Here is a 27,661-nt window from a genome sequence, read left to right on the forward strand (position 1 = left end):
AAAACATACAACACAAAATAAAAATATATGTTAACTCAAGATTTGGGTGAAAAAGTCTTCATTATTTCTTAGCATATAAATGAACATGAGCACATAAGAGTGAATGCAACATTGAATACTGAACTTAATCTGTCTTGATCTAGGAACGATGTAGAACTGATGGTTATGTCTGTTTTGGGAGAGACGGGAGTCCTTCTACCAAGCCACAGAGCAGATCATGGTGGAGACTATGTCCCTTAACTCATCAAGTGAAAACTCCTCTGTTCCTGACATCATTCCAGGAATGTTCACTGTGGTCACCTGTAATCGAAGAGAAAAACATCTTCCCGGAACACTGACATGATTCTAGAGCCTCCATCCACATTGGAGTAGTAAGTGTTTGTGAGAAGGAGAGGTTGAACTCAGTAACCCCAAAGTTTCAGTGCAAAATAGCTTACTGTTTGTTGCATCATTAAGTACCACCATGGTCATGGAACAATATAAAAGTGTTTGTACAGCAATACAAATAAATACTTTTCAGTTCATTCCCTCTTTCACTTGTAAAAAATCCATAGAAAATACATTTAAAAAGTGTAAAAACGCCGAGGTAAAAGGAGAGGCAGGAAGTCTCTGTGACCATCTCCAGGTCTGCCTCTCCTCACAGAGTTAGATGGAGGACAACCCCTCCATCCATATCCCGCCCCAGGCCCTTACGCAGGCCCCAACGTCTCCACATCAGTAAGAACCTGATGGAGGATCTCGTCGATGACTGGACAGTCGTAGTTGACTTGTTCAAGGTCCAATGCTGGGACAAATGTGACCAGGAGACGACCAATGCTCCTCCGAAGCTCCCTCAGCCTGAGAAACAGACACAGAGAAAAAGGGTGTTCATGTACAGTGCCTTCAGAAACTATTCACACTCCTTAACTTTTTCCACAATTTGTTGTGTTACAGCCTGAATTTAAAATGGATTAAATTGAGACTGTCACTGGCCTAAACACAATACCCCATTATGTCAAAGTGGAATGATGTTTTTACAAATTAATAAAAAATGAAAAGTTGAAATGTCTTGAGTCAATAAGTATTAATCCCCTTTGTTATGGTAGTCCTATATACGTTCTGGAGTAAAAATGTGCTTAACAAGTCAGGTAATCATTTTTTTTAATGACTACCTTATCTCTGTACACCACAGATAATATGTAAGATCCCTCAGTTGAGCAGTGAATTTCAAACACAGATTCAACCACAAAGACCAGGTTTTCCAATGCCTCGCAAAGAAGGGAACCTATTGGTAGATGGGTATAAATACAGTTTAAAAAAAGCAGACATTGAATATCCCTTTAAGCATGGTGAAGTTATTACACTTTGGATGGTGTATCAATAAACACAATCACTACAAAGATACAGGATTCCTTCCTAACTCAGTTGCCAGAGAGGAAGGAAAATGCTCAGGGATTTCACCATGAGGCCAATGGTGACATTAAAACAGAGTTTAATGGCTGTGATAGGAGAAAATTGAGGATGGATCAACAACATTGTTACTCCACAATACTAACCTAAATGACAGAGTGAAGAGATGAAAGCCTGTACAGAACAAAAAATATTCCAAAACATGAATCGTGTTCGCAAATAAGGCCATTTCTGTCCTGAAAATAAAATGCTATGATTAGGGCATATCCAACGCAAACATCACTGAGTACCACACTTCATATTTCCAGGCATGGTGGTGGCTGCATCATGTTATGGGTATGCTTGTCCTTGGCAAGAACTAAATTCGTATTTTAGGATCAAATAGAATAGAGCTAAGCACAGGCAAAATCCTAGAGAAAAATCTGGTTCAGCCTGCATTCTAACAGACAATGGGAGACAAATGAACCTTTCAGCAGGACAATAAACTTAAAGTGGCTTGAAAATATATGGTAAGACTTACAAAGGCTGTCCTAGTAATGATCAGCAACCAACTTGACAGAGTTTGAAGATGTTTTAAAAACAATCATTTGCATATATTGTACAATCCAGGTGTGCAAAGCTCTTAGAAACCTACCCAGAAAGACTCAACTGTAATCACTGCCAAAGATGATTCTAATATGTATTGACTTGGGTGTGAATAACATGTACATTTCTGTATTTCTCTCTCCCTTGTGGCAAGGATATGGAGTACAAACACTACAGGAGATAATAATTGTGAAAAAATGTCTAAAAACATGTTTTCACTGTCATAGTGTATTCTGTGGGTGAGAAAAAAAAAATCCATTTTAAATTCAGGCTGTAACACAACAAATGATGGAATAAGTCTAGGGGTATGAATACTTTCTAAACGCACTGGTGATCTGATGACCGTACAGGAATACTGAAGGAAACAGAAGTGAAAATCTTATCCTCACGTCTGGGGTGCCTCCGAGGTGGAGCCATTAGCAGCACTAGTGGCCGCTACGTCTCCCCTCTCTGTCTGGGCAGCTGCAGCCTGAGCTGCTTCTCTCTCCTGTTTCTCTCTCTCCTCTTTCTCTCTCTCCCACTCTTGTTTCTCCCTCCTCAGCTCCACCACGTCCAGCTGCAGCGTCTCACACTGGGACAAGAGGTTGCCCTTCTCCTCTTTCATAGCCGCCACCTGGGGGTGGGAGAGTAGACAGGGACACAAAGGGGCAGATGATTATGCGGAGGAAGATAAGAAATCACATCAGATAGACATGACAGATTCATGTTCACTTACACACAGTATGATGCATTGCCCCATCACCACCTCTTCATCCTCCACACACCTGGTACATCAGGTTTACATCAAACTAGCCTTTTTCACGGTATGGTAAAATATCAACAGCATTCTTATAAAGGTAGGGGGGATAAAATGGCCACTCACCTGGGAGCGTAGCATGTCACGTTCACAGTTGGCATTGCTGAGGTCCTGGAGCAGAGTGTCTACCTGTACAGCCACCTGGTCACTGACCTTACTCCCCTCTGCCTGCTCTCGTTCTCCATCCCCTGCTCCAGTCTGACAGGCCAGGTGGCATTGCTCTCTCTTCACAGCGGCCCTGGAATGCTCCTGCATGCTGCCCTCCAGGTCATGGAGCTGGCAGGTCAGCTTGTGGACCTGTTCCTTGAACTGGTCCCTCTCGTGGGCTGCAGCCTGCATGAGCTCCAGCAGCTGATCTTGCTGCTCCTGTGCTTCTGACAGGTTACGGAAGTCAATCCGGGGAAGGTCTGATGGGTCTGGGACAGATGGGCCAGCAGAGAATGGGCCTGCAGAGGATGGGCCAGCAGAGGATGGGCCTGGTGTGGATGGGCCTGGTGTGGATGGGCCTGGTGTGGATGGGGCTGCAGAGGACGGGCCTGCAGAGGACGGGCCTGGTGTGGAGGGGCCTGGTGTAGCGGGGCCTGGTGTAGAGGGGCCTGGTGTAGAGGGGCCTGCAGAGGATGGGCCTGCAGAGGATGGGCCTGGTTCTGTTCTCTTCCTATCTCTTTCCTCCTTCTTCTTGTTGTCCTCTTCTTTGTTCTTCACTTTTGTCCAGTTCTCTAATCTCTCCTTCTCCTTTTCCACTTCCTCCCTTTTCTTTCGCTCCTCCTCCTCTTCATCCTTCACTTCACCCCGTATGTCTGTCTGGGTGGTTATGCTCATCTGCTCTGAGGAAGGTGGTAGAGGGGAGAGGTTGGTCGCTGCGGTTCCCGTCTCCACGGAGCTTGTTCCTATGCCATTGGTCCTAACGTTGCCAGTGCCAGAAGGTGTTTCCACAGCCCTACTCTCTGACTTTACCTTGGCCATGTCAAAGGTTGCCTTCTTTGGAATAGGGGTGCTGTTGGTCTCCAAGATAACAATGTCATCGTCATCCGTGATCTCATCATCGTCATCGTCAATCGGGATGATGACTGATGGGGATGACACATTCGTCTCTGCTGCCGTTGATGTGGATCCCATAGAGGTGTTTTGGTGGAAACCGTTCACCCTGGGTCTTTTGGTGTCCCTTTCAGAGGTCATGGCCAATGTTCTCTTCATTCTACAGAGGATATGGGGGCTTATTATGCACCATTAAACAAATAACAATGATTATTGACAGGATTTATCTCTCCCTTGTGGCAAGGATATGTAGTACAAACACTACGGGAGAGAGACAGAACGAGAGAGAGCATACAAGAGAAGAGAGACTACCACTCAGACAGTGGCCATACCTTGAAGGTGTTGAAGGGGCTGGAGGGGTTGAAAGAGAGCACACGCTAGAGATGATGGGCATGTGGTTGGAGGAAGGGCTGGTCCCTATGAAGTGAGAGATACATTTATATCAACACCTACATTATCAAAAACATCCCCATCAACATAACATACGCAGTTCACAGTAGACGTACCTGATTGAGTGAGGGGAGAGATCCTGAGAGGAGATGATCTGGGCCTAGCACTGAGTGGTGATGCTGTGGTAGCCCTAGTGCTCAGTGGTGCCTTCACATTAACTCTGACTGTGGGGGGAGCAGAAGCTGGAGACATCTGTACAGCTGTCCTGAAGCTCTACAAATGACAGAGGAAAGGAAGGACATGAGTAGGAAGACTGTATTGGCTGTTTTTATTCAACTAGCTAGTCCTCCTCGCCTCTGTACTAGGTGCTGCTATATGACATATCTAGACCCACCGATGTCTTTATAAGCTGCAGTTTCAGGTCCTCCTGTTGGCGCCTCAGAGCTTCGTTCTGCCGAGCCAGCGCTGCAATCCGCATCCGCTCTGCCTTCTTCTGCTCATCTTCATACTGACACACACACACACACACACACACACACACACACACACACACACACACACACACACACACACACACACACACACACACACACACACACACACACACACACACCAGAGCCGGGCATTAGGACACACACAACAGGGCACACAAAATATAAAGGTAGAACAAATCATGTGTAGGCATGAACCAGGGTGTGACACATACATAGACAGGCAGACAGACACACACAGAAAAAGCTAACCTGTTGTCGTTTCCACTCCTGCTGCATTTTGGTGTTCCTTTCACTGTGAAATAGAGCACAGTTTAATTTGATTGAAAATGAAAAGCCATAATTGCATTAATCTCACCTGCTGACATCATACACATTCTATGGAATCGCCTATCAGGTCCGAAATGATTGGCACCCTTGATAAAGATGAGCAAAAGGTTTTCAATGGGGGTTCAAGTCAGGAGACTGATTTTGTCTTCAATTAACAATTTCTCGATTTTGATGTGTGCTTGGGGATATTGTCTTGCTGGAAGTTGCACTTGCGACCTCCAAGTTTCAGCCTCCAAGGGGAGGCAACCAGGTTTTTGGCTAAAATGTCCCGGTATTTGGTCAAGTTAATGATGTTAATGATGCTGTTGACCTTAACAAGGGCCCCAGGACCAGTGGAAGCAAAATAGCACCATAACATTTACATTTTAGTCAAGATCCACCACCATATTTTACAGTATGTATGAGGTTATTTTCTGCACATGCATCCTTATTTTGTCGCCAAACCCACCACTGACTGGTGTGCATGCCCAAAGAGCTCTCATCTGACCATAGCACCGGTTCCAATCCAAGTGGCAATGCTGTTTATCAAACTCTAGGCATGTACATTTGTTTGATGCTCTCAATAAAGGCTTTTTTTTGCAACCATTTCAAAGAGCCCATTGGCATGGAGGTGGCGTCCAATTGTAGATTTGGAGATGTGGTGACCCGGTAATGTGACAAAGTTTTGTAACTCTCCTACTTTGGCCCTTTTCTTTTCCTCCTGAACCATCTTCCTCACTGTGCGTGGGGACAAGATACACATGCGTCCAATACTAGGCAAGATTTACCACTCTTCCAACGGTTTTAAACTTCTAAATTGTTGCCCTAATAGGTAGTATGTATTTTTTTGCCATTGCCAGATTTATGAAGGCCAACAACCATGTCTCTTTTCGTTTGTGAGTTCTTTTACTTTTCCCATTGTGATGGATGACAGGGAATTTACATGCATGTCACCTAATGTTTATACCCCAGTGAAACAGGAAGCCACGAAAGGCCACAATACAGTTCCTTAAACTGAGATGAATTTACAAAAGTAGACTGAATTAAGAATTTTTATGAGTACAAATACACTGCTCAAAAAAATAAAGGGAACACTTAAACAACACAATGTAACTCCAAGTCAATCACACTTCTGTGAAATCAAACTGTCCACTTAGGAAGCAACACTGATTGACAATACATTTCACATGCTGTTGTGCAAATGGAATAGACAACAGGTGGACATTATAGGCAATTAGCAAGACACCCCCAATAAAGGAGTTGTTCTGCAGGTGGGACCACAGACCACTTCTCAGTTCCTATGCTTCCTGGCTGATGTTTTGGTCATTTTTTAATGCTGGCGGTGCTTTCACTCTAGTGGTAGCATGGGACGGAGTCTACAACCCACACAAGTGGCTCAGGTAGTGCAGCTCATCCAGGATGGAACATCAATGCGAGCTGTGGCAAGAAGGTTTGCTGTGTCTGTCAGCGTAGTGTCTAGAGCATGGAGGCGCTACCAGGAGACAGGCCAGTACATCTGGAGACGTGGAGGAGGCCGTAGGAGGGCAACAACCCAGCAGCAGGACAGCTACCTCCGCCTTTAAGGAGCACTGCCAGAGCCCTGCAGAATGACCTCCAGCAGGCCACAAATGTGCATGTGTCTGCTCAAACAGTCAGAAAAAGACTCCATGAGGGTGGTATGAGGGCTCGACGTCCACAGGTGGGGGTTGTGCTTACAGCCCAACACCGTGCAGGACGTTTGGCATTTGCCAGAGAACACCAAGATTGGCAAATTCACCACTGGCGCCCTGTGCTCACCACAGATGAAAGCAGGTTCACACTGAGCACATGTGACAGACGTGACAGAGTCTGGAGACGCCGTGGAGAACGTTCTGCTGCCTGCAACATCCTCCAGCATGACCGGTTTGGCGGTGGGTCAGTCATGGTGTGGGGTGGCATTTATTTGGGGGGCCTCCATGTGCTCGCCAGAGGTAGCCTGACTGTCATTAGGTACCGAGATGAGATTCTCAGACCCCTTGTGAGACCATATGCTGGTGCGGTTGGCCCTGGGTTCCTCCTCTGGGAGGAGATCCCTCAGGAGACCATCCGCCACCTCATCAGGAGCATGCTCAGGCATTGTAGGGAGGTCATACAGGCAGGTGGAGGCCACACACACTACTGAGCCTCATTTTGACTTGTTTTAAGGACATTACATCAAAGTTGGATCAGCCTGTAGTGTGGTTTTCCACTTTAATTTTGAGTGTGACTCCAAATCCAGACCTCCATGGGTTGATAAATTTGATTTCCATTGTTAATTTTTGTGTGATTTTGTCAGCACATTCAACTATGTAAAGAAAAAAGTATTTAATAAGAATATTTCATTCATTCAGATCTAGGATGTGTTATTTTAGTGTTCCCTTTATTTTTCTGAGCAGTGTACTTTTGACATTCTTTTTTAGAACAAAATATTACTTGTTAAACAAAATCTCTTTCTCTAAGCAATGTATATAAAATAATAAAACAATATAGCACAGTATTTTTAATTATTGTATACATAATTGTTTGTTCATCTTTATCAAGGGTGCCAATAATGGACCTGACTGTACAACATCAACTCCTTGCCTACTGTGTTGCAAAATGAAGTGAAAACTTGCACATTAATCTGTCAAGTCAACAGTCAGGTGTAATTGCTGAAGCAGTTGCAAAACATTTCTTCCCCACTTTAAATCTTCGACATACTTGTTATTTTGCACGCTAATCCTCTTTTATACTTTTTAAATGAAGATTTTTGTCCTTATTTTTGTACTCCATCCATTTTCATGGGATTTCCTCAACATTCTAAAAGGTCCCAGTGTGACACCACTTAACCTTCCATTCACTGTAAATGCAAAAAAGCAAATTGCCACAAATTAGCTACTTCTCTGCTTTTCAAATCTGAAATCGGAACAATAATATATTCTACCGATCAATCAATATAGTGGTTTTACTAACCGTGCCAAAGATATATAAACAGCTGACATTTTAAACATTTTTCCAACAAGTTAGAGGGCATGACTTCTTGGTCTACAGATCAGATTGATCTGTTACCAATCAAAAAGTAACAGCAACAACTACTTTGTCTGAACTTTTACAAACTGACATTTTAATTAAAAGTTACAGCTGTTTAAAGTGACAAAAAGTAGCTAGCTAACGTCAGCTTACAGCTCTCTCGTGTCATCATTGAGCAGCCCAAACGGGGCAGTTACTACGGATACTCACAGTGCATGGGGCAGCGCTGGGAGCTAGGGACAGACAGACCATCAGCTATAGATACTAACGAAGGAAGTTACTGTATTTCTAATTTCGGGTTAGGCAATCAGGCCTGGCTTGCACTAAAAAGTCATGCCCATGCAGGGCTCTAGATAGAAAGTAGCACTGGTTGCATTAGCCCAGGGCTTCGGGATACAGGTGTGAATCACTACATGTATCCACACACACACTTTATTTTTGCTTGATTGAGCTTGCCTGGCTCAATGGACCAATAGAATAGTCCCAAAATTGCAAACCCTGGCCATCTGACACTCCAGGCAGGCTAGAGAAAACTCTGAAAGTACAGTATTTGAACATACAGTATTTGACAGACTTTTCTTTCCAAACAGGTCTGAAGGAAGTCACACAATCTTCTGTGTCCCTGTCCGATTACGTAAATCAGACAAAATCATGTCATGAACATTTCCTGCAAATTCTATCAATTTGCTTTGTTTATAACTCAAAGTAGATTGAAATTGAACTAGTGACTCGACTTGTGTATCCCCCTGGGGGTAGAGGAGCTATGAGGGAATGGGTGCCCTTATCCTGTCAGTGGGTCCCTCTTCCCACTGATCCCGATTCAGCCCAGAGAGAACTTCAAGAAAAACCTGCTGTTGTCCAAACCGTTGTGATAAAATTTTTATTTAAAACTGCAATCCCTCCTTGTCTTCTATACTCTATTATCACATTTTCCATATACTGTGGTATTCTAAAAGTGTAGTAGTGAGAGTGTAGTTATTTCTGATAAAATGTGTGATCTGATTGCCCCACAATCCAATGTATTAAGGTTGACACACTACATGACCAAAAGTATGTGGACAGAGTAATGACGTTGGGCCCGGGCTCCCCTGCCCCAGGCGGATCGCCGGGCTCCCCTGCCCCAGGCGGATCGCCGGGCTCCCCTGCCCCAGGCGGATCGCCGGGCTCCCCTGCCCCAGGCGGATCGCCGGGCTCCCCTGCCCCAGGCGGATCGCCGGGCTCCCCTGCCCCAGGCGGATCGCCGGGCTCCCCTGCCCCAGGCGGATCGCCGGGCTCCCCTGCCCCAGGCGGATCGCCGGGCCCCTCCCCAGGCGGATCGCCGCCCCCAGGCGGATCGCCGGGCTCCCCTGCCCCAGGCGGATCGCCGGGCTCCCCTGCCCCAGGCGGATCGCCGGGCTCCCCTGCCCCAGGCGGATCGCCGGGCTCCCCTGCCCCAGGCGGATCGCCGGGCTCCCCTGCCCCAGGCGGATCGCCGGGCTCCCCTGCCTCAAACGATCTGTCAGGTTCCCGCACCCCAGCTGACTCGACAGGTTCCCGTGCCTCAGCTGGCGTGACAGGTTCTTGCACATCAGCAGGGGTGCCGGTCCGCTCGTGAACCCCGGTTCGTCCCCTTTGACAGCGTCCTGCAGCTGGAGCCACGTGTCGGAGGGGGTACTGTCACGTATACTCCCTCTCTGGCCTCTAGGTCATCAGGCTGCTGATTATCCCGCACACCTGTCACAATCGTCTCGCGCTCCTGCGCCTCATGACTCTCACCTGGATGGACTCCTTCACCTCCTTGATTATCTTCCCTATATCTGTCACTCCCCTTGGTTCTTTCCTCAGGTGTTATTGACTTTGATTTCATGTCGGTGCGTTGTTAGAATTACATGTTTGTTTCATTTATTTAAACACCCACTCCCTGAACTTGCTTCCCGCTATCATCCAGAAGGCGAGGTCAGTACAGGTGCATCAAAGCTGGGACCGGGAGACTGAAAAACAGCTTCTATCTCAAGGCCATCAGACTGTTAAACAGCCACCACTAACATTGAGTGGCTGCTGCCAACACACTGACTCAACTCCAGCCACTTTAATAGTGGAAATTGATGGAAAAATATATCACCAGCCACTTTAAACAATGCTACTTAATATAATGTTTACGTACCCTACATTTTTCATCTCATATGTATATACTGTACTCTATATTATCTTTATGTAATACAAGTATCACTAGCCACTTTGTTTACATACCCTACATTACTCATCTCATATGTATGTACTGTACTCAATACCATCTACTGCATCTTGCCTATGCCGTTCTGTACCATCACTCATTCATATATCTTTATGTACATATTCTTTATCCCTAAACACTTGTGTGTATAAGGTAGTAGTTTTGGAATTGTTAGCTAGATTACTCGTTGGTTATTACTGCATTGTCAGAACTAGAAGCACAAGCATTTCGCTACACTCGCATTAACATCTGCTAAACATGTGTATGTGACAAATAAATTCGATTTGACTCTCAGCACACTCTTTACAAGACAGACATTTTTGTGATCTAACTGCCCCACAATCATAATTAAAATCAGGTTGATATAGTAGTCTATCATAGTAACCAGACCAATTATATTACTAAATGTAACTGACTATATGTAACTGCGTTGCTTCTAATAGTAGATAAATGTTTTTTTTACTTCTTCCACTACCACAAAAATAATTTTAAAAGAGAAGGCAAGCCCCACAACTTTACTTCATGTAAAGCTACCATCTAGTTATAATTATATTTCTTCCATCCACTCTAGAGCTTAAGCGATTTAAGTTATGAATACGAAACAAACTTCTAAAACCTACAGGCTGCCCCAATTTATATTGCTTGAGAATTTTTTTTGATTGCATTTATACTTTTTGTACTACAACAACATTTAAATGAGCTCTCAATACTTTTTAATGCCAAAAAGGCCCATAGGCTTGAATGCTAAAAAAAAAAATCTCCTTTGACCGTTTAAGCTATCAACTCCAAACCAATGTTCACACGTGCAGAATTACCTAACATTCAGAATTTCGATACCATATATACTTTTTGAACTATAAGCATTTTAATTGTTAATAAAAAAAGCTCCATAGGCTTGAATGGGAGTATTTGAATTCGCCACTGCTCATTCACCGTTTAAAGGGTAGGTCGTAGAAACATAACTACATGTAACATATGGATTTGTATTAGTATACACAAGTCCCAACGCAAAGTTACCTCAACTTGAAAAATGGAAAGTATTACATAAAACCAAATCAGAATTCCTTAGAATGTGAAATTAATGTCGGAAATTAAAACAAATCGTTTGAACTCATGACTACTGATTTAAATGTAATTTCTTGTTACAAATCAGCTTGTATGGTTGTTAGGCCTACCAGCCTGCTAACGTTACATTAGCACTGTGTGCGTCAGCTAGTTGTTATCAACCCCTAGTTACAGCTAAGTTTTGAAATACATAACGGCATTGAACCAGTTATCAAATAATGTCACCGGTATACGCAGATCCTTTGTCTGCACTTCTCACGGAATTTGAACCGATTCCAGAGGCCGACCCAAAACAACGCCGCTGGATGAGAGGGTGCCAGAGCAGGTTTCTAGTGAGGCTACACCACCCAGAGTATATTACTCGCTAACGTCCAGTCCCTAGTAGACGAAATCAAGGCAAGAGTTTCTTTCCAAAAAGATATCCGGGATTGTAACATACTCTGTTTCACGGAGACATGGCTAGCTGGGGACATGCTGTCGGAGTCGGCACAGCCAATGGGATTTTCAGTGCATCACACCGACAGGAATTAACATCTCTCTGATAAGAAGGGCGGAGGTGTATGTTTCATGAATAATGTCTCATGGTGTAATTGTAACACACAGGAAAGTCCTTTTGTTCACCGGACCTAAAAATCCTCACAAGCAAATGCCAACCGTATTATCTCCCAAGAGAACTCTCCTAGGATATCGTTACAGCCGTGTATATCTCCCCTCAAGCGGATACTAAGACGACCATCAAGGAACTTCACTGGACTTTATGCAAATTGGAACCCATATATCCTGAGGATGCATTTATTGTAGCTGGGATTTTAACAAAGCTAATTTGAGAACAAGGCTACCTAAATTCAAATCAACATATCAATTGCAGTACACGAGTGAATAACATGCTCGACCATTGCTACCCTAACTTCCGCGATGCATACAAGGCCCTCCCCCGCCCTCCTTTTGGCAAATCTGATCATGACTCCATCTTGTTGCTCCCCTCCTATAGACAGAAACTAAAACAGGAAGCGCCCGTGCTTAGGTCTATCCAACGCTGGTCTGACCAATCGGATTCCACGCTTCAAGAATGCTTGGATGTCGTGGACGGGGATATGTTCCGGGTAGCCTCAGACAATAACATTGATGTATACGCTGACTCGGTGAGTGAGTTTATAAGGAAGTGTATTGGAGACGTTCTACCCACTGTGACCATTGAAACCTAAAACCGTGGATGGATGGCGGCATTCGCGCAAAACTGAAAGCACATACCACCGCATTTAATCATGGCAAGGCGACTGGAAACACGGCCGAATAAAAACAGTGTAGTTATTCCCTCCGCAAGGCAATCAAACAAGCAAAGCGTCTGTATAGAGACAAAGTGGAGTCGCAATTCAACGGCTCAAACACGAGCCGTATGTGGCAGGGTCTACAGACAATCATGGACTACAAAAGAAAACCAGCCCCGTCCCGGACATCGACGTCTCGCTTCCAGACAAATTAAACAACTTATTTAGTGCGCTTTGAGAACAACACAGTGCCACCGACGCAGCCCGCTACCAAAGACTGGGGGCTCTCCTTCCCAGTGACCAACGTGAGTAAAACATTTAACAGTGTTAACCCTCGCAGGCTGCCAGCCCAGACGGCATCCGTAGCCGCGTCCTCAGAGCATGCGCAGACCAGGTGACTGGTGTGTTTATGGACATATTCAATCCCTGTTCCCAAGAAAGCTAATGTAACTGAACTAAATGACTATCACCCTGTAGCACTCACTTCTGTCATCATGAAGTACTTTGAGAGACTAGTCAAGGATCATATCACCTCCACCCGAACTGTCACCCGAGATCCACTCCAATTTGCTTACTGCCCCAATAGGTCCACAGACGATGCAATCACCATCACACTGCCCTATCCCATCCGGACAAGAGGAATACCTATGTTCATAGACTTTAGCTCAGCATCCAACACCATAGTACCCCACCCTATTCAATTGGGTCCTTGACTTCCTGACGGGCCGTCCCCAGGTGGTGAAGGTAAGAAACAACAACTCCACTCTGCTGATCCTCAACACTGGAGCCTCACAAGGATGCGTTCTCAGCTCCCACCTATACTCCCTGTTCACCCATGACTGCGTGGCCAGGCACGGGTCCAACTCAATCATAAAGTTTGTAGACACTACAATGGTAGGCTTTATTACCAATAACGACGAGACAGCCTACATTGAGGTAAGGGCGGTCGGAGTGTGGTGCCAGGAAAATAACTTGTCACTCAATGTCAGCAAAACAAAAGATTATCGTGGACTTCAGTAAACAGCAGAGGGAGCACCCCCATATCCACAGACAGTACAATCGTGGAGAAGGTGGAACGTTTTAAGTTCCTCTGTGTACATTTCACAGACAAACTGAAATGGTCCACCCACACAAACATTGTGGTGAAGAAGGCGCAGCAGCTCCTCTTCAACCTCAAGAGGCTGAAAAAATGTGGCTTGTCACCAAAAAAAAAAAAAAAAAACACACTAACTTTTACAGGTGCACAATTGAGAGCATCCTGTCGGGCTGTATCACCGCCTGGTACAGCAACAGCAACTGCACCGTCCACAACCGCAGGGCTCTCCAGGGGGTGGTGCAGTCTGCACAACGCATAACCAGGGGCAAACTATCTGCCCTCCAAGACACCTACAACACCCGATGTAACAGAAAGGCCAAAAAGATCATCGAGAACAATAACCACCTGAGCCACTGCCTGTTCACCCCACTACCATCCTGAAGGTGAGGTCAGTACAGGTGCATCAAAGCTGGGACAGAGACTGAAAAACAGCTTCTATCTCAAGGCCATCAGATTGTTAAACAGCCACCACTATCACAGAGAGGCGGCTGCCTACCTAGACTTGTTATTACCTGCGTCCAGCAAAAATTTGGTAGAATTAAAATGTTTTGAACTAGAATAAATGGCCTGGCAACTACCAAATATTACTGTGGTGGGAAAACTCGCAGCATAATGAAAACACAAGCAACTTGTGCCACGAACCAGCATGGGAAATATGGTGCCATTATTTTGCTTCCATCAACAACTCACACAAAGCACTGTTGTCAAGCTAACCGCATTTTGCAGAAGGCCTAATGTTGGTTTTTCACTCCATGCATAGACAAAATAATGATGCATGTTTCAGCCTTAAGGTCAATTATCTGCAAATAGCCTAGATATACAGTTATGCATTGAAAATATATTTAGATGCATTATTAATTGTTTATTATAAACTGGTTGGTTCGAGCCCTGAATGCTGATTGGCTGACAGCCGTGGTATATCAGAACGTATACCACGGGTAAGACAAAACATTTGATTTATTTTTAAACTGCTCTAATTACCATGGTAACCAGTTTATAATAGCACAAGGCACCCTTAGCAGCTAAGGGCTGCATTCAAGCACGCCGCATTGCATCATACATAAGAACAGGCCTTAGTCGTGGTATATTGGCCATATACCACCCCCCCCTCGTGCCTTATTGCTTAAGTATATGGTTGGGTTCTCACTGTTGCTTGTAGGTTTTCTGGTATGAAGGTTGGTCATCATCGGAGTCTTCAGGCTCTTCCTCTACCATGCAGCTCCTGGAAAGGCAGGCGATAATGAATGCCTATATACTGCCGCGGCAACGTCAACACACACAGGTACACACACAAATACATAAACTCCGGTCAGCAAGTAGACATGCTCACAAACAAAGACCGAGGGGGCCCAAAGGCAGGGGGAGTTGGGGTCACACAACATGTTACAACACTTTATAAACATGTTCATTTAATCTAGGTGGGTTCGGGACACACCTGAATTGGGGGTCGGGATTCATGTGGCAGAACCACTTCTCTGGGAGCAGTCTGCAATCAATCCCATCTGGCAGCTTCCTCCAGCGCAGGCAGGTGTCACATTGCACCCAGTTCTGGTCCGGGCGCTTCCTATGGGGGTAGAGGTACGCAGAGGAACAAGTTAGAGGAGGGATGGAGACACAGAGGAAAGGAGAAAGGAAGATGGAGGAGTGTTTTACTTACATGGTGTCTTCCACTGGTACGGTGCTGTTAGGATCTTCTTTGTCTCTTTTAAAGCGGATCTCTTTCCAGTAGTCCTCCAGCTTAACCCCTAAGTTGTTGATGGTTTTCCTGCACAAAGAAAATAAGAAATAAACTATGACAGTTCAAGTAGTGCCACTTTATCCAGCTAAATCATTAAAAGTACACCATCTAAAGTATGTGGGCAGATGGCCGCAAAACAGTCCGTTTGTTTTGTTTCATTAAATGGAAAAGGGTTCTTCAGGAAGTGTTCTTGAAGGGAGCACTCTCTTCTTCACCTCTATGCGGTAAGAGTCCTTACCTGTATTTGTCGGTATTGTCAAAATCTTGCTTGTTGTGGGTGGGCTCCAGAAAGTTACACTCGATAACCCCAATGACCCCGAGACCTTGGATGTTGGCCTGAAGGGGGTAGAGGTGGTTATGAGTCAGTGATGGAGGACATGAGGCATACAATTACCACAATGGATGGCAATAATTTTTCTTATGCACAATCCACACGCCCAAACATACAAAAACACTATTTTACCTTGAGTTGAACGCCCACTCGCTCATAAGGTTTTATAAGGCGGTTCTTGTGGTACATCATGATGCCGTATTGGTCTTTGCTCTTGGTGTTGTACCCAAACGTGATGGGAATACGTCTGTTCTGGTACAGGACTTAAGGTCTCAAACAGGAAGGAGAGAAGATGACATATCCTCTTCCCTTTGTGAAAAAGACCATATTGTATCACTGTGTTGAACATGAAAATCTAGCTATGGAATGTATTGAACTAATATTAGTTAAACATAGGTAAGTGATTATTATCGCAAGCTTATAAAAGTATTGTGTCTATGGCAGTGGCTGATGGTATTTCTTGTATGTAGAGTACCCATATTTTCCTATTTCTATTTTGCCTCCAAAAGAAAACAAAATGAGTGTCTGGAGGATGTGACAACACGAACGCACAGGAAAACACAAACACAGACACACACAGGAAAGCCATCCACAGAGGCTCCTGTGTGGGGTAGGATACCACAAAGTTGGGCTTGTAATAGTCCTTAGCGATGTATGCCAGGCTCTTGGAGATGAGCTCAGTCTTCACTTTCTGCCCTCGAATGACGATCTGCATACGCGGCTTCAGGTACAGAATACTGCAGTATGCCTGAGCACACAAACAGCACATTGAGAGAATACAATAAACAGTCAAAATACAACACTAGAAAAATGGGAAATAACATTTCACACATACAAATGATAATGCACATGTCCAGTGTTTACAAACTCTGTCCTGGGGACCCCAAGGGTTGCAAACTCTGTCCTGGGGACCCCAAGGGTTGCAAACTCTGTCCTGGGGACCCCAAGGGTTGCAAACTCTGTCCTGGGGACCCCAAGGGTTGCAAACTCTGTCCTGGGGACCCCAAGGGTTGCAAACTCTGTCCTGGGGACCCCAAGGGTTGCAAACTCTGTCCTGGGGACCCCAAGGGTTGCAAATGTTGGTATTTGCCCAAGCTTTACACAGCTGATTCAAATAATCAAATGATCATCAAGCTTCGATTATTTTAAAATCAGCTGTGTAGTGCTAGGCAAAACCGAGTTTGGAAAACACTGCACTAGTCAAAGGATAAAGTATTTGAATCTAGCTAAAGCTACTCTCTGTCGTGAGAAATGCTGTATGGAATGTCAATATACTAATACTCACACGTAGCGAGTAGTAACTCTCTGGTTTTGTGAGCAGCTCCGACCGCCTGTATTGCTCACTGGTGCTCTCCAACACATCCAACGGGATTCTGATGTCGTAACTGGATGTTGTGAAATCAAATTCTGTCTGTCCTGTTAATGTCCTGTGGACAAAAATAAACACTTACTGTATAGACTCCTACTCAACCGTTTTACATGCTCCATACTTCAAAAAGGGCCTCTGTGCCGACCTCTAATGGTGGAATTTTAGGTTTTGATTATGTTCAAGGAGAAAACTAAAGTGAAACCTACAATTCCACCAAGGGAGAAATCTGATGGCCGAGAGAGTGGCAATTCCAAAGGAGAAGTAACATTTGAAAGTAAATTCCACGTAGTGAAACTCAATAGTTGAGGGAGAAAGAAGGAGGGGAAAATGTCCTTATACGGACTGTGTAAGAGAGGAATACCCAGGTGTGTGTGTGTGTCTGACCTGCGCAGGCTCCAGATGATGATGCGTGTTCCTGAAGAGCCCATGGAGCAGGTGGAGTTGATGGCTTTGAGCTCTGTGAGCAGCTCGTTCTCAGTCTTAAAGAGAGAGTAATACAGGATGTCCTGCAGACTGGCCTTGTGCTTCTCATTCACACGGAGTGCAGAAGTCAAGGACAACACACACAGGGACAATACAACCGACAGACTATAAAATGCCCCCGTGTACAAGTACATCTATAGATCACCGTCCCACCTGTCCAAACTGTTTGAAGGTGATGACAGTTTAAGCACTATGACGTGTGTGTGTGTGTGCAGTGCGTATGTATAGTCTCTCTATAGAAGGATATACTGGTTGTGTGCAACGCGTTGGAAGGAGACAATGGGTACGATGATCTGCTCTGCTTTAATCTGTGCCAGGTAGCTCTGTGAGAGCATGCCTACATGCATGGTGTCTCCATCTAGAGACTTGGAGAACACGATGGCGTCTCGTCCCAGACGCATGGACCCCGACTTGAAACCGTTACCGTAGAGACCAATCGGGTGCTGGCCGTTTATGACTGTCTTGTCACTGTAACCGAAGCTGAGGAGGGAGAAAGAGAGAAACATGGTGGTTTTCTATGTACATCAATCAGATACGTGCATTCTTATAGCACAGCAGACATTCATTTGTTTTTTACTTGTCCCTGTTTTGTTCCGGGGACGTCCCTTAGGACGTTTTCTGAACATTTGTTTTTCCAGTTGTCAAGACATTACATGATGGTCCCATGGGAATGTTCTCTGGGAGGACTTCTGTAAATTCCCTGGGCGTCACGGAGGACCGAGTCAGGACGTTTTCAGGACATTCACCAGTGTCATCAGGATGTCACGTGATGGTCCCGAAGGGGGTGTTCTCTGCAGGACTTTTATCTAACCTGATTCACCCTGCCAAAGTAGTGGTAATGGTTCAGAGAACTGTCCATACCTGAGCATCTTGTGCATCTTTTCATAGTCCAGCCCATTTCCATTGTCCATGAAGATGAGGCAGTCTTGGCCTTTGAACTGGGTCTTATCAATCCAGAACTGCTTGGCATTGACATCTGGATCATAGGCATTATCTGGAGAAAAGACATGGAAATAAAGGATTTGTAAGCAAAGAGGAATATGAACAGAATAAATCAGAAATTACATTTTTCCACAAATATAGATTTTTCCACTGTTACTTTACAAATAACGAATCTCTTGCATAGTGTTTGCCACTATAGTAGACCACCCAAGCCATTTGCCCAATGCCAACACATCCACGCCAAACCAGCATAGGAGTACAAGCCAAATCACATTGCCATCTGTGTTGCTAATGCTGTGGAAAACTACCACACATCATCAGGGTTTTAGACACCCAATATAACATTAAAGCTGTGCAATGTAAAGTGTGATAGATATAATATGTCCTCCTTTGTTGCTTGTGCAACGCGGACCATTAGAACAGGCTGGCTTTGACAGCTGTCACAGAGGATGCAACCCCAGCCTCTGCTGTAGCTGCAACATCCTCAAAACACTACTGGAACATTAGACTAACACAAACATGTGGTCTGGTCTCCCTCTCCCATCAACTACCTTCAAAATCACTCCCTCCCTCCATCCATCTCCTTTTCAAAATGTTCATCCCTACTGCCATCTTTGTACTACTATCTTCTATTGTCTAGCTCCTCCGCTCTCCATTATTGTCTGGAGTAAGCTTGGATCCGAAGGCCTCTCCAAAGCCATACTGGCGGGGTTGGGTTGGCAGTGTGTGCAGATGGGAAACACTAGGCTGATGAAAGACATTGCTATATCCTATGCCTTTGTTGCTCCAGGTACAAAGAGAGAGAAAGAGTGGGATTGGTTAGCAAAAGTGAGGGGTATTGAAGGAAATCAAGAATGTGAGATACTGCAACAGAGAAAGATGGAGAGATTGATGGTGATAGGAGGAAACTGTATCAGAGACATGCACAGAACTGTGATGGACATCTGAGACGGTATCTGGTGACAGGCTGAATACTAAACTGGGTTGGCAGACAAACTGCAGGCTGGCAGACTGCACTGCAGCAACAGAGACCTGCCTGAGAAACGGCTCACTGCCTGATAAGCAGGGCTCCAGAAGGCAACCATTTAGTTGACCCTATAACTATCTGTGCGAGTTACATTTTTAATTGGTTACACATTCTACCTGGTCACCTCAATCAACATGTCCTATTTTTGGGCCAGATAAAACATTGACTTGGTTAAACAGTAAACTGCATTATACTCATGACTCCATTAACGAAATGGTCTGCCCTCCTGCTGTGCCTGTTTCGCTGGGGCCACCTGCTGTAATGAGCAAGCCTCGCCCCGTGTGCCCTGAGAAATGCATTCTGATTGTAGAACATTTCAAAATGTAACTGCAGAGAAAAAACAACCTTTGAAGCAACTACTGTTGTCCATGTTAAAGAGATGGACACAGGTATAGGTACAATTTGTTTTCTCATCTTTCTGTAGGTATTATTTCTATTTCTCAACTCTCAATGTTGAGCTCAAAGCACACAGTTATACAATGAAGATATTCTGAATGTGGAGCATGTGAAATGTGCATATGCCATGGCACTAGGCCTCATTGGACATGAGTAGGTAGTAGACCTATTATAAAAGTGGTTTTAGCACATTAAAATGTACTGTTTGATTAACATGGCTACTAGCAGTAGGTGTTACATTTAGAGTTAGCAATCTAGCTAATGTGTTTACAGTTTCCACTTCCTAAGGTGGTGAATGAGCACCAATTGAATTACGCCCATATCTATATGTAATATTAGTGCATAAGGATAACGGAAAAATCATCTCCATTGAACCCAAAAAACGGAAAATTCTGTAGCCCCATTTTGACAGTAAAAAAAATGCATGATAATCACTGGATTAGATTGCATGTCAAAATATCTTGTATCATGCATTCCTGCTTAAACATGTTAGATGTAACGGTGTTTATTGAAAACGATCCCAGTAGTCTACTACACACTTCTAAATAAAGCAATGTGATTGACCTTACAATCCCTTCACAAGATGATCACTCCTATTATTTATATTGTGTGATGAATTTCTTTGGATGCTGCGACCAAATCATGGGCTGGTACTATCAACTGTAAAAGTTTGTGGCACCAGTACCACCAGGTTAAAACATTACCCTGGAGCCCAGTGATAAGGCAAAGGGATGAATCATCATGGAGGCTGAAAGTGCGTGTGGAAAAAGACCACCCCAGGGACAGGCCTGCTGTGGGATAGGCTACAGGCCTAACCCGAAGGATAAAGAGCCTTATCCAGCAGAGACTCTACTGTTGGCTAATTGTCAGAAACTATGGTAATATGGTTCAGAAAATATAAAAGGTCTAATCACAATGACGTCATTCGAAAGCAAATCAATGAGATGCAAAGAGAAGTGAGGAAGGCGAGCCGAGGAGGGAAGGGGACCTTGAACACCCATTAAGTTATATTCCCAAACAGTCTAGGGTATCAGAGGCATTACGGAGTGTTGGCATTCCCTCTTTGTCTGACGCTCTCGGGTAGTTTGTGTGACAGAGAAGCCTATCAGAGGGATTACGGAGTGTTGGTATTCCCTCTTTGTCTGACGCTCTCAGGTAGTTTGTGTGACAGAGAAGCCTAGCAGAGGGATTAAGGAGTGTTGGCATTCCCTCTTTGTCTGACGCTCTCGGGTAGTTTGTGTGACAGAGAAGCCTAGCAGAGGGATTAAGGAGTGTTGGTATTCCCTCTGTCTGACGCTCTCAGGTAGTTTGTGTGACAGAGCAGCCTAGCAGAGGGATTAAGGAGTGTTGGTATTCCCTCTGTCTGACGCTCTCAGGTAGTTTGTGTGACAGAGCAGCCTATCAGAGGGATTACGGAGTGTTGGTATTCCCTCTTTGTCTGACGCTCTCAGGTAGTTTGTGTGACAGAGAAGCCTAGCAGAGGGATTAAGGAGTTTGGCATTCCCTCTTTGTCTGACGCTCTCGGGTAGTTTGTGTGACAGAGAAGCCTAGCAGAGGGATTACGGAGTGTTGGTATTCCCTCTGTCTGACGCTCTCGGGTAGTTTGTGTGACAGAGAAGCCTAGCAGAGGGATTAAGGAGTGTTGGTATTCCCTCTGTCTGACGCTCTCAGGTAGTTTGTCTGACAGAGCAGCCTAGCAGAGGGATTAAGGAGTGTTGGTATTCCCTCTTTGTCTGAGGCTCTCAGGTAGTTTGTCTGACAGAGCAGCCTATCAGAGGGATTAAGGAGTGTTGGTATTCCCTCTTTGTCTGACGCTCTCAGGTAGTTTGTGTGACAGAGAAGCCTAGCAGAGGGATTACGGAGTGTTGGTATTCCCTCTTTGTCTGACGCTCTCAGGTAGTTTGTGTGACAGAGAAGCCTAGCAGAGGGATTAAGGAGTGTTGGCATTCCCTCTTTGTCTGACGCTCTCGGGTAGTTTGTGTGACAGAGAAGCCTAGCAGAGGGATTAAGGAGTGTTGGTATTCCCTCTGTCTGACGCTCTCGGGTAGTTTGTCTGACAGAGCAGCCTAGCAGAGGGATTAAGGAGTGTTGGTATTCCCTCTGTCTGACGCTCTCAGGTAGTTTGTGTGACAGAGAAGCCTAGCAGAGGGATTAAGGAGTGTTGGTATTCCCTCTGTCTGACGCTCTCAGGTAGTTTGTGTGACAGAGAAGCCTAGCAGAGGGATTAAGGAGTGTTGGTATTCCCTCTGTCTGACGCTCTCAGGTAGTTTGTGTGACAGAGAAGCCTAGCAGAGGGATTAAGGAGTGTTGGCATTCCCTCTTTGTCTGACGCTCTCAGGTAGTTTGTCTGACAGAGCAGCCTATCAGAGGGATTAAGGAGTGTTGGCATTCCCTCTTTGTCTGACGCTCTCGGGTAGTTTGTGTGACAGAGAAGCCTAGCAGAGGGATTAAGGAGTGTTGGTATTCCCTCTGTCTGACGCTCTCGGGTAGTTTGTCTGACAGAGCAGCCTAGCAGAGGGATTAAGGAGTGTTGGTATTCCCTCTGTCTGACGCTCTCAGGTAGTTTGTGTGACAGAGAAGCCTAGCAGAGGGATTAAGGAGTGTTGGTATTCCCTCTGTCTGACGCTCTCAGGTAGTTTGTGTGACAGAGAAGCCTAGCAGAGGGATTAAGGAGTGTTGGTATTCCCTCTGTCTGACGCTCTCGGGTAGTTTGTCTGACAGAGCAGCCTAGCAGAGGGATTATTTCTCAGATTGGCTAAAATGCTCTTATATGCAACATCTATGGCTGCCAACTTGAAGAGTAGAGAAGGGAGAAAGGTAGAAAGGGGCAAGACAGGGGATTACACGGATTTAGAATGATAGTCTGAGCTTCCATTAGGTTATATTCCCACTCATTGTAGGGTTCAGAGAGCTTTAGCATTCTCTGTCCATCTTGAGTAGTTTTTGTGCCTTAGCAGCCAAGAGCAATAACTTTTTATAGTAGTCTGGAGAACGGTAGTAGAAAGGTAGAGGCAGAGTGAGTATAGGAGGGGAGGACAAGGCAGGGGAAAGAAAACGGCATATTCCGTAGTGTGATTTGAATTGAGAGTGATACTCACTGAACATCAATTATGTTATATTCCCACTCACTGTCGGTTCAGAGATCTCTTCAGTGTGTAGTCATACAGCATAGGTTTCATGTAGCATACATCAAAAAGATACATTCCATGTTATGAAAATGTGTTGTTTCCAAAGTCACAGGTAATTACTGGTACATTTTAAAAGTTACTGAGAATATTCCCTCCCATTGCAACCCTACTCTGGAAAACAGACATCCCCAGGGACAGGACAGGACTGCTGTGGGTCCGTCTATAGGACTATCACTTTAAATCTGTTTCTGGGTAACCTGGGAGAATAATATTGACGAATACATGGATACGGTGACTGAGTTTAACAGGAAATGAATAGGAAATGTTGTGCCCACAGTAACTATTAAAACCTACCCAAACCCAAAACTGTGGATAGATGGCAGCATTTGCGCAAAAATGAAAGAGCAAACCACCGCATTTAAAAATGGCAAGGCGACTGGGAATATGGCCGAATACAAACAGTGTAGTTATTCCCTCTGTAATGCAAACAAACATGTCAAATGTCAGTACAGAGACAAAGTGGAGTCGCAATTCAACGGCTCAGACACAAGACGTATGTAGCAGGGTCTACAGACAATCATCGGACTACAAAGGGAAAACTAGCCATGTCGTGGATACCGACATCTTGCACCCAGCCGGTACCAGACAGCATCTCTAGCCGCGTCCTCAGAGCATGCGCAGACAAGCTGGCCAGAGTGTTATCAGACATATTCAATCTCTCCCTATCCCAATCGGCTGTCCCCACTTGCTTTAAGATATCCACCATTGCTTTTTTGGGTACAGGAACAATGTGGTAACTGAACATGACACGTTAACCTTATAACCTAGACTAGAGGTCGAACGATTAATTGGAATGACAGATTAATTAGGGGAGATTTCAAGTTTTCATAACAATCGGAAATTTGTATATTTAACTAGGCAAGTCAGTTAAGAACACATTCTTATTTTCAATGACAGCCTAGGAACGGTGAGTTAACTGCCTCGTTCAGGTGCAGAACGACAGATTTTCACCATGTCAGCTCGGGGGATCCAATCTTGCAACCTTCCAGTTAACTAGTCCAACGCTATAACCACCTGCCTCTTGTTGCACTCCACAAGGAGACTGCCTGTTATGCAAATGCAGTAAGTCAGGGTAACTTGCTAGCTAGCATTAAACTTATAGTGTAAAAAACAATCAATCATAAACACTAGTTAACTACACATGGTTGATGATATTACTAGTTTATCTAGCATGTCCTGCATTGCATATAATCTGACTGAACATACAAGCATCTGATTGAGCGGTGGTAGGCAGCAGCAGACTCATAAGCATTCATTCAAACAGCACTTTTGTGCGTTTTGCCAGCAGCTCTTCGTTGTGCGTCAAGCATTGTGCTGTTTATGACTTCAAGCCTATCAACTCCCGAGATGAGGCTGGTGTAACCAAAGAGAAATGGCTAGCGGGGTGCACCCTAATAGTGTTTCAAACGTCACTCGCTCTGAGACTTGGAGTGGTTGTTCCCCTTGCTCTGCATGGGTAACACTGCTTTAAGGGTGGCTGTTGTCGTTGTGTTCCTGGTTCGAGCCCAGGGAGGAGCGAAGAGAGGGATGGAAGCTATACTATTACACTGGCAATACTAAAGTGCCTATAAGAACATCCAATAGTCGAAGGTTAATGAATTACAAACGGTATAGAGGGAAATAGTCCTATAATAACTTACAACCTAAAACTTCTTACCTGGGAATATTGAAGACATGGTTAAAGGAACCACCAGCTTTCATATGTTCTCATGTTCTGAGCAAGGAACTTAAACATTAGCTTTCTTACATGGCACATATTGCACTTTTACTTTCTTCTCCAACACTTTGTTTTTGCATTATTTAAACCAAATTGAACATGTTTCATTATTTATTTAAGGCTAAATGTATTTTTATTGATGTATTATATTAAGTTAAAATAAGTGTTCATTCAGTTTTGTTGTAATTGTTATTATTACAAAACAAACACAGTTGACAGTTGACAACAGTAGTAGGCCTTAATTACCAACAATGATGAGACAGCCTACGCGGAGAAGGGTGAGGGCCCTGGGAGTGTGGTGCCATCAAAATACTCTCTCACTCAACGTCAACAAAAGAAGCTGATCGTGGACTTCAGGAAACAGCAGGAGGGAGCACCACCCTATCCACATCAACAGGACCGCAATGGAGAAGGTGGAAAGCTTCAAGTTCTTCGGTGTACACATCACAGACAAACTGAAATGATCCACCCACACAGACAGTGTGGTAATAAAAGGTGCAACAGCGCCTCTTCAAGCTCAGGATGCTGAAGAAATGTGGCTTAGCACCAACTTCGACAGATGCACAATTGAGAGCATCCTATCGAGCTGTATCACCGCCTGGTACAGCAACTGCACCGCGCACAACCGCAGGGCTCTCCAGAGGGTGGTGAACCTGCCCTCCAGGGCACCTACAGCACCCGATGTCACAGGAAGGCCAAAAAGATAATCAAGGACAACAACCACCCGAGCCACTGCCTGTTCACCCCACTATTATCCAGAAGGAGAGGTCAGTACAGGTACATCAAAGCTGGGAAAGAGACTGAAAAACAGCTTCTACCTCAAGGCCATCGGACTGTTAAATAGCCACCACAAGCATCTTAGAGGCTGCTGCCCTATATACGTAGACTTGGATTCACTGGCCACTTTAATAATGTTTACATATTTTGCATTACTCATCTCATATGTATATACTGTATTCTATTGAATTCTATTCTACTGTCTACTATGCTGCTCCGACAATGCTCGTCCAAATATTTGTATATTTTCTTCATTCCTTTATTTTAGATTTGTGTATATTGTTGTGAAATTGTTAGATATGACTTGTTAGTTACTGAACTTTTGGAGCTAGAAACACAAGCAATTCGCTACACCCGCAATAACATCTGCTAAATGTGTATGTGACCAATACAATTTGATTTATAGGTCTACCCCAAGTGGAAAAAGAAGACTCATCCATTAACACTGTGGTTATGGGAAAAGAATCCCATCCAAAAATGAGACACTCAGCAGGATAAAATAGGTCACAAAATGAGCGCAGAACATTGCCACAGAGTAGCCATTTTAACACCATGATGATCAGTGATTGGATAGTAATGATTTAATGACTCACAGTTGGACACAACGATTGGACAAATATGACAGGTGACACAGGTAACTTGGCGACTGGACAGTAGGACTGATGATGACTCACCTATTAATTCAGCGATCGCGCTGAAGGGCCAGGTGTGGCTGGTGGAGTTTGTGTGGAGGAACTTGGGACAGAGCTGTTAAGGGAGGAGTAGAGTTAGCCTATGTTGATGACATTAAATTGATAAAATGTTGTATACTACCACCTACTTCAGGAAGCATTATGTTAGGGCTACTCCATTCTCAAATTACTAACAACCATTGATGTCCTGACTGACTAACCTACATGTGTCAATCCCCACATCATGTGAGTTTAAAGTGTGAAAAGCACACCCAATACTCACTGCCTTTACTCATCTCACACAAACCTCTCTCCATCTTCTTCACACACAAACCTCTCTCCATCTTAATACACCCCCCCCCTCCTCCTGTCAAACACACACGCCTGTAGATTCAGAAGCTTCCCCAAGCACAGCCCAGGGGACATGGAGAGGATAGTCATAAAGGATCGTCTTAAATTAGAGAAGATGCATGTCCAGGTCAATATGGTCATTCTTGGCTATATGGTGGTGAAGTTAAGCTATACATCTCGCACTTCTGACCTGTGCAAGGATGAAAATAGACACAATTTCCCCATTTGAATGGCATAGGATAATTGGATGCATCAACAGCAACCATACTGTGACCGAGGAGTGGAATCACTGGGGTATATATTATAGCTATGAACTGGAGACAGCGTCCAAGATGGCCGACAGTTGTTTTCAACGTAATCTACTCACGTTCGCATACGCTGTTTCGTGGTGGTTGCCATCTGCTTTACAACGCCGTGAAAACACGCCCGTTAGGCAATCTGGCGCTTTGATTTGAACACAATTCAATCTCCCGGATTTCCGAATCTCTCGACGCAACTCGTTTTTGACAATAGTGGATGAGCGCCATTGGGCTACTCCGTGTGTGACACTGAAAAATATTGCACGTCACCACAACAACACCGCATGACATTAGATGAGGAGAAACGCCTCTACAAAGTATCTATTTTCCCCAAGTTCAGAAATACTTCTGTATTTATCTAGCAAACGACAAGACAGAAATCTCCAGCTCCGCTGGTCAAAAGATGTTCCATTTTGCACGGGGACTGGGGGTTATCAATATCGCACGCGCTAACGGCAATCAACATTCCCAAAGGATGTTGGCTAGCTAGCTAACGTTAGCTTGCTCCAAAACACACATTACATTATGCGATCAAACCAACAAGACTATCACCATACTTCTAAGTTTACTGCACAGCAATTCCCGTCTAGATACAAATTCCAACAGATTACAGATACTGTAAAATATCATAATATGCTTACCGCACTTAGAGGCACTCCTCTCTGTACTTGCGACGCCATCTTCTCCGAAATGCAGAAGGGGCGTG

At 44.6% G+C, this 27,661-nt stretch overlaps 1 protein-coding gene across 1 annotated transcript; it reads right to left on the minus strand.

Moving 5' to 3' along the window:
- Positions 1 to 41: 41 nt before the first annotated feature.
- LOC124017369 (MORC family CW-type zinc finger protein 3-like) lies at positions 42 to 27,661 on the minus strand. Its single transcript, XM_046332631.1, has 19 exons — positions 27,597 to 27,661; positions 26,309 to 26,381; positions 18,449 to 18,581; positions 17,835 to 18,067; positions 17,489 to 17,645; positions 17,021 to 17,162; positions 16,355 to 16,483; positions 15,868 to 15,987; positions 15,643 to 15,740; positions 15,324 to 15,431; positions 15,102 to 15,230; positions 14,814 to 14,888; positions 4,942 to 4,984; positions 4,593 to 4,706; positions 4,315 to 4,471; positions 4,141 to 4,225; positions 2,837 to 3,968; positions 2,364 to 2,587; positions 42 to 837 (listed from the first exon to the last, which is right to left on the minus strand). The coding sequence occupies exons 1-19, from the start codon at positions 27,633 to 27,635 to the stop codon at positions 690 to 692; spliced, it is 3,339 nt and encodes a 1,112-aa protein (XP_046188587.1). The 5' UTR covers positions 27,636 to 27,661; the 3' UTR covers positions 42 to 689.

Source organism: Oncorhynchus gorbuscha, unplaced genomic scaffold (genome assembly GCF_021184085.1).
Source record: "Oncorhynchus gorbuscha isolate QuinsamMale2020 ecotype Even-year unplaced genomic scaffold, OgorEven_v1.0 Un_scaffold_203:::fragment_2:::debris, whole genome shotgun sequence".
NCBI classification, from domain to species: domain Eukaryota; kingdom Metazoa; phylum Chordata; class Actinopteri; order Salmoniformes; family Salmonidae; genus Oncorhynchus; species Oncorhynchus gorbuscha.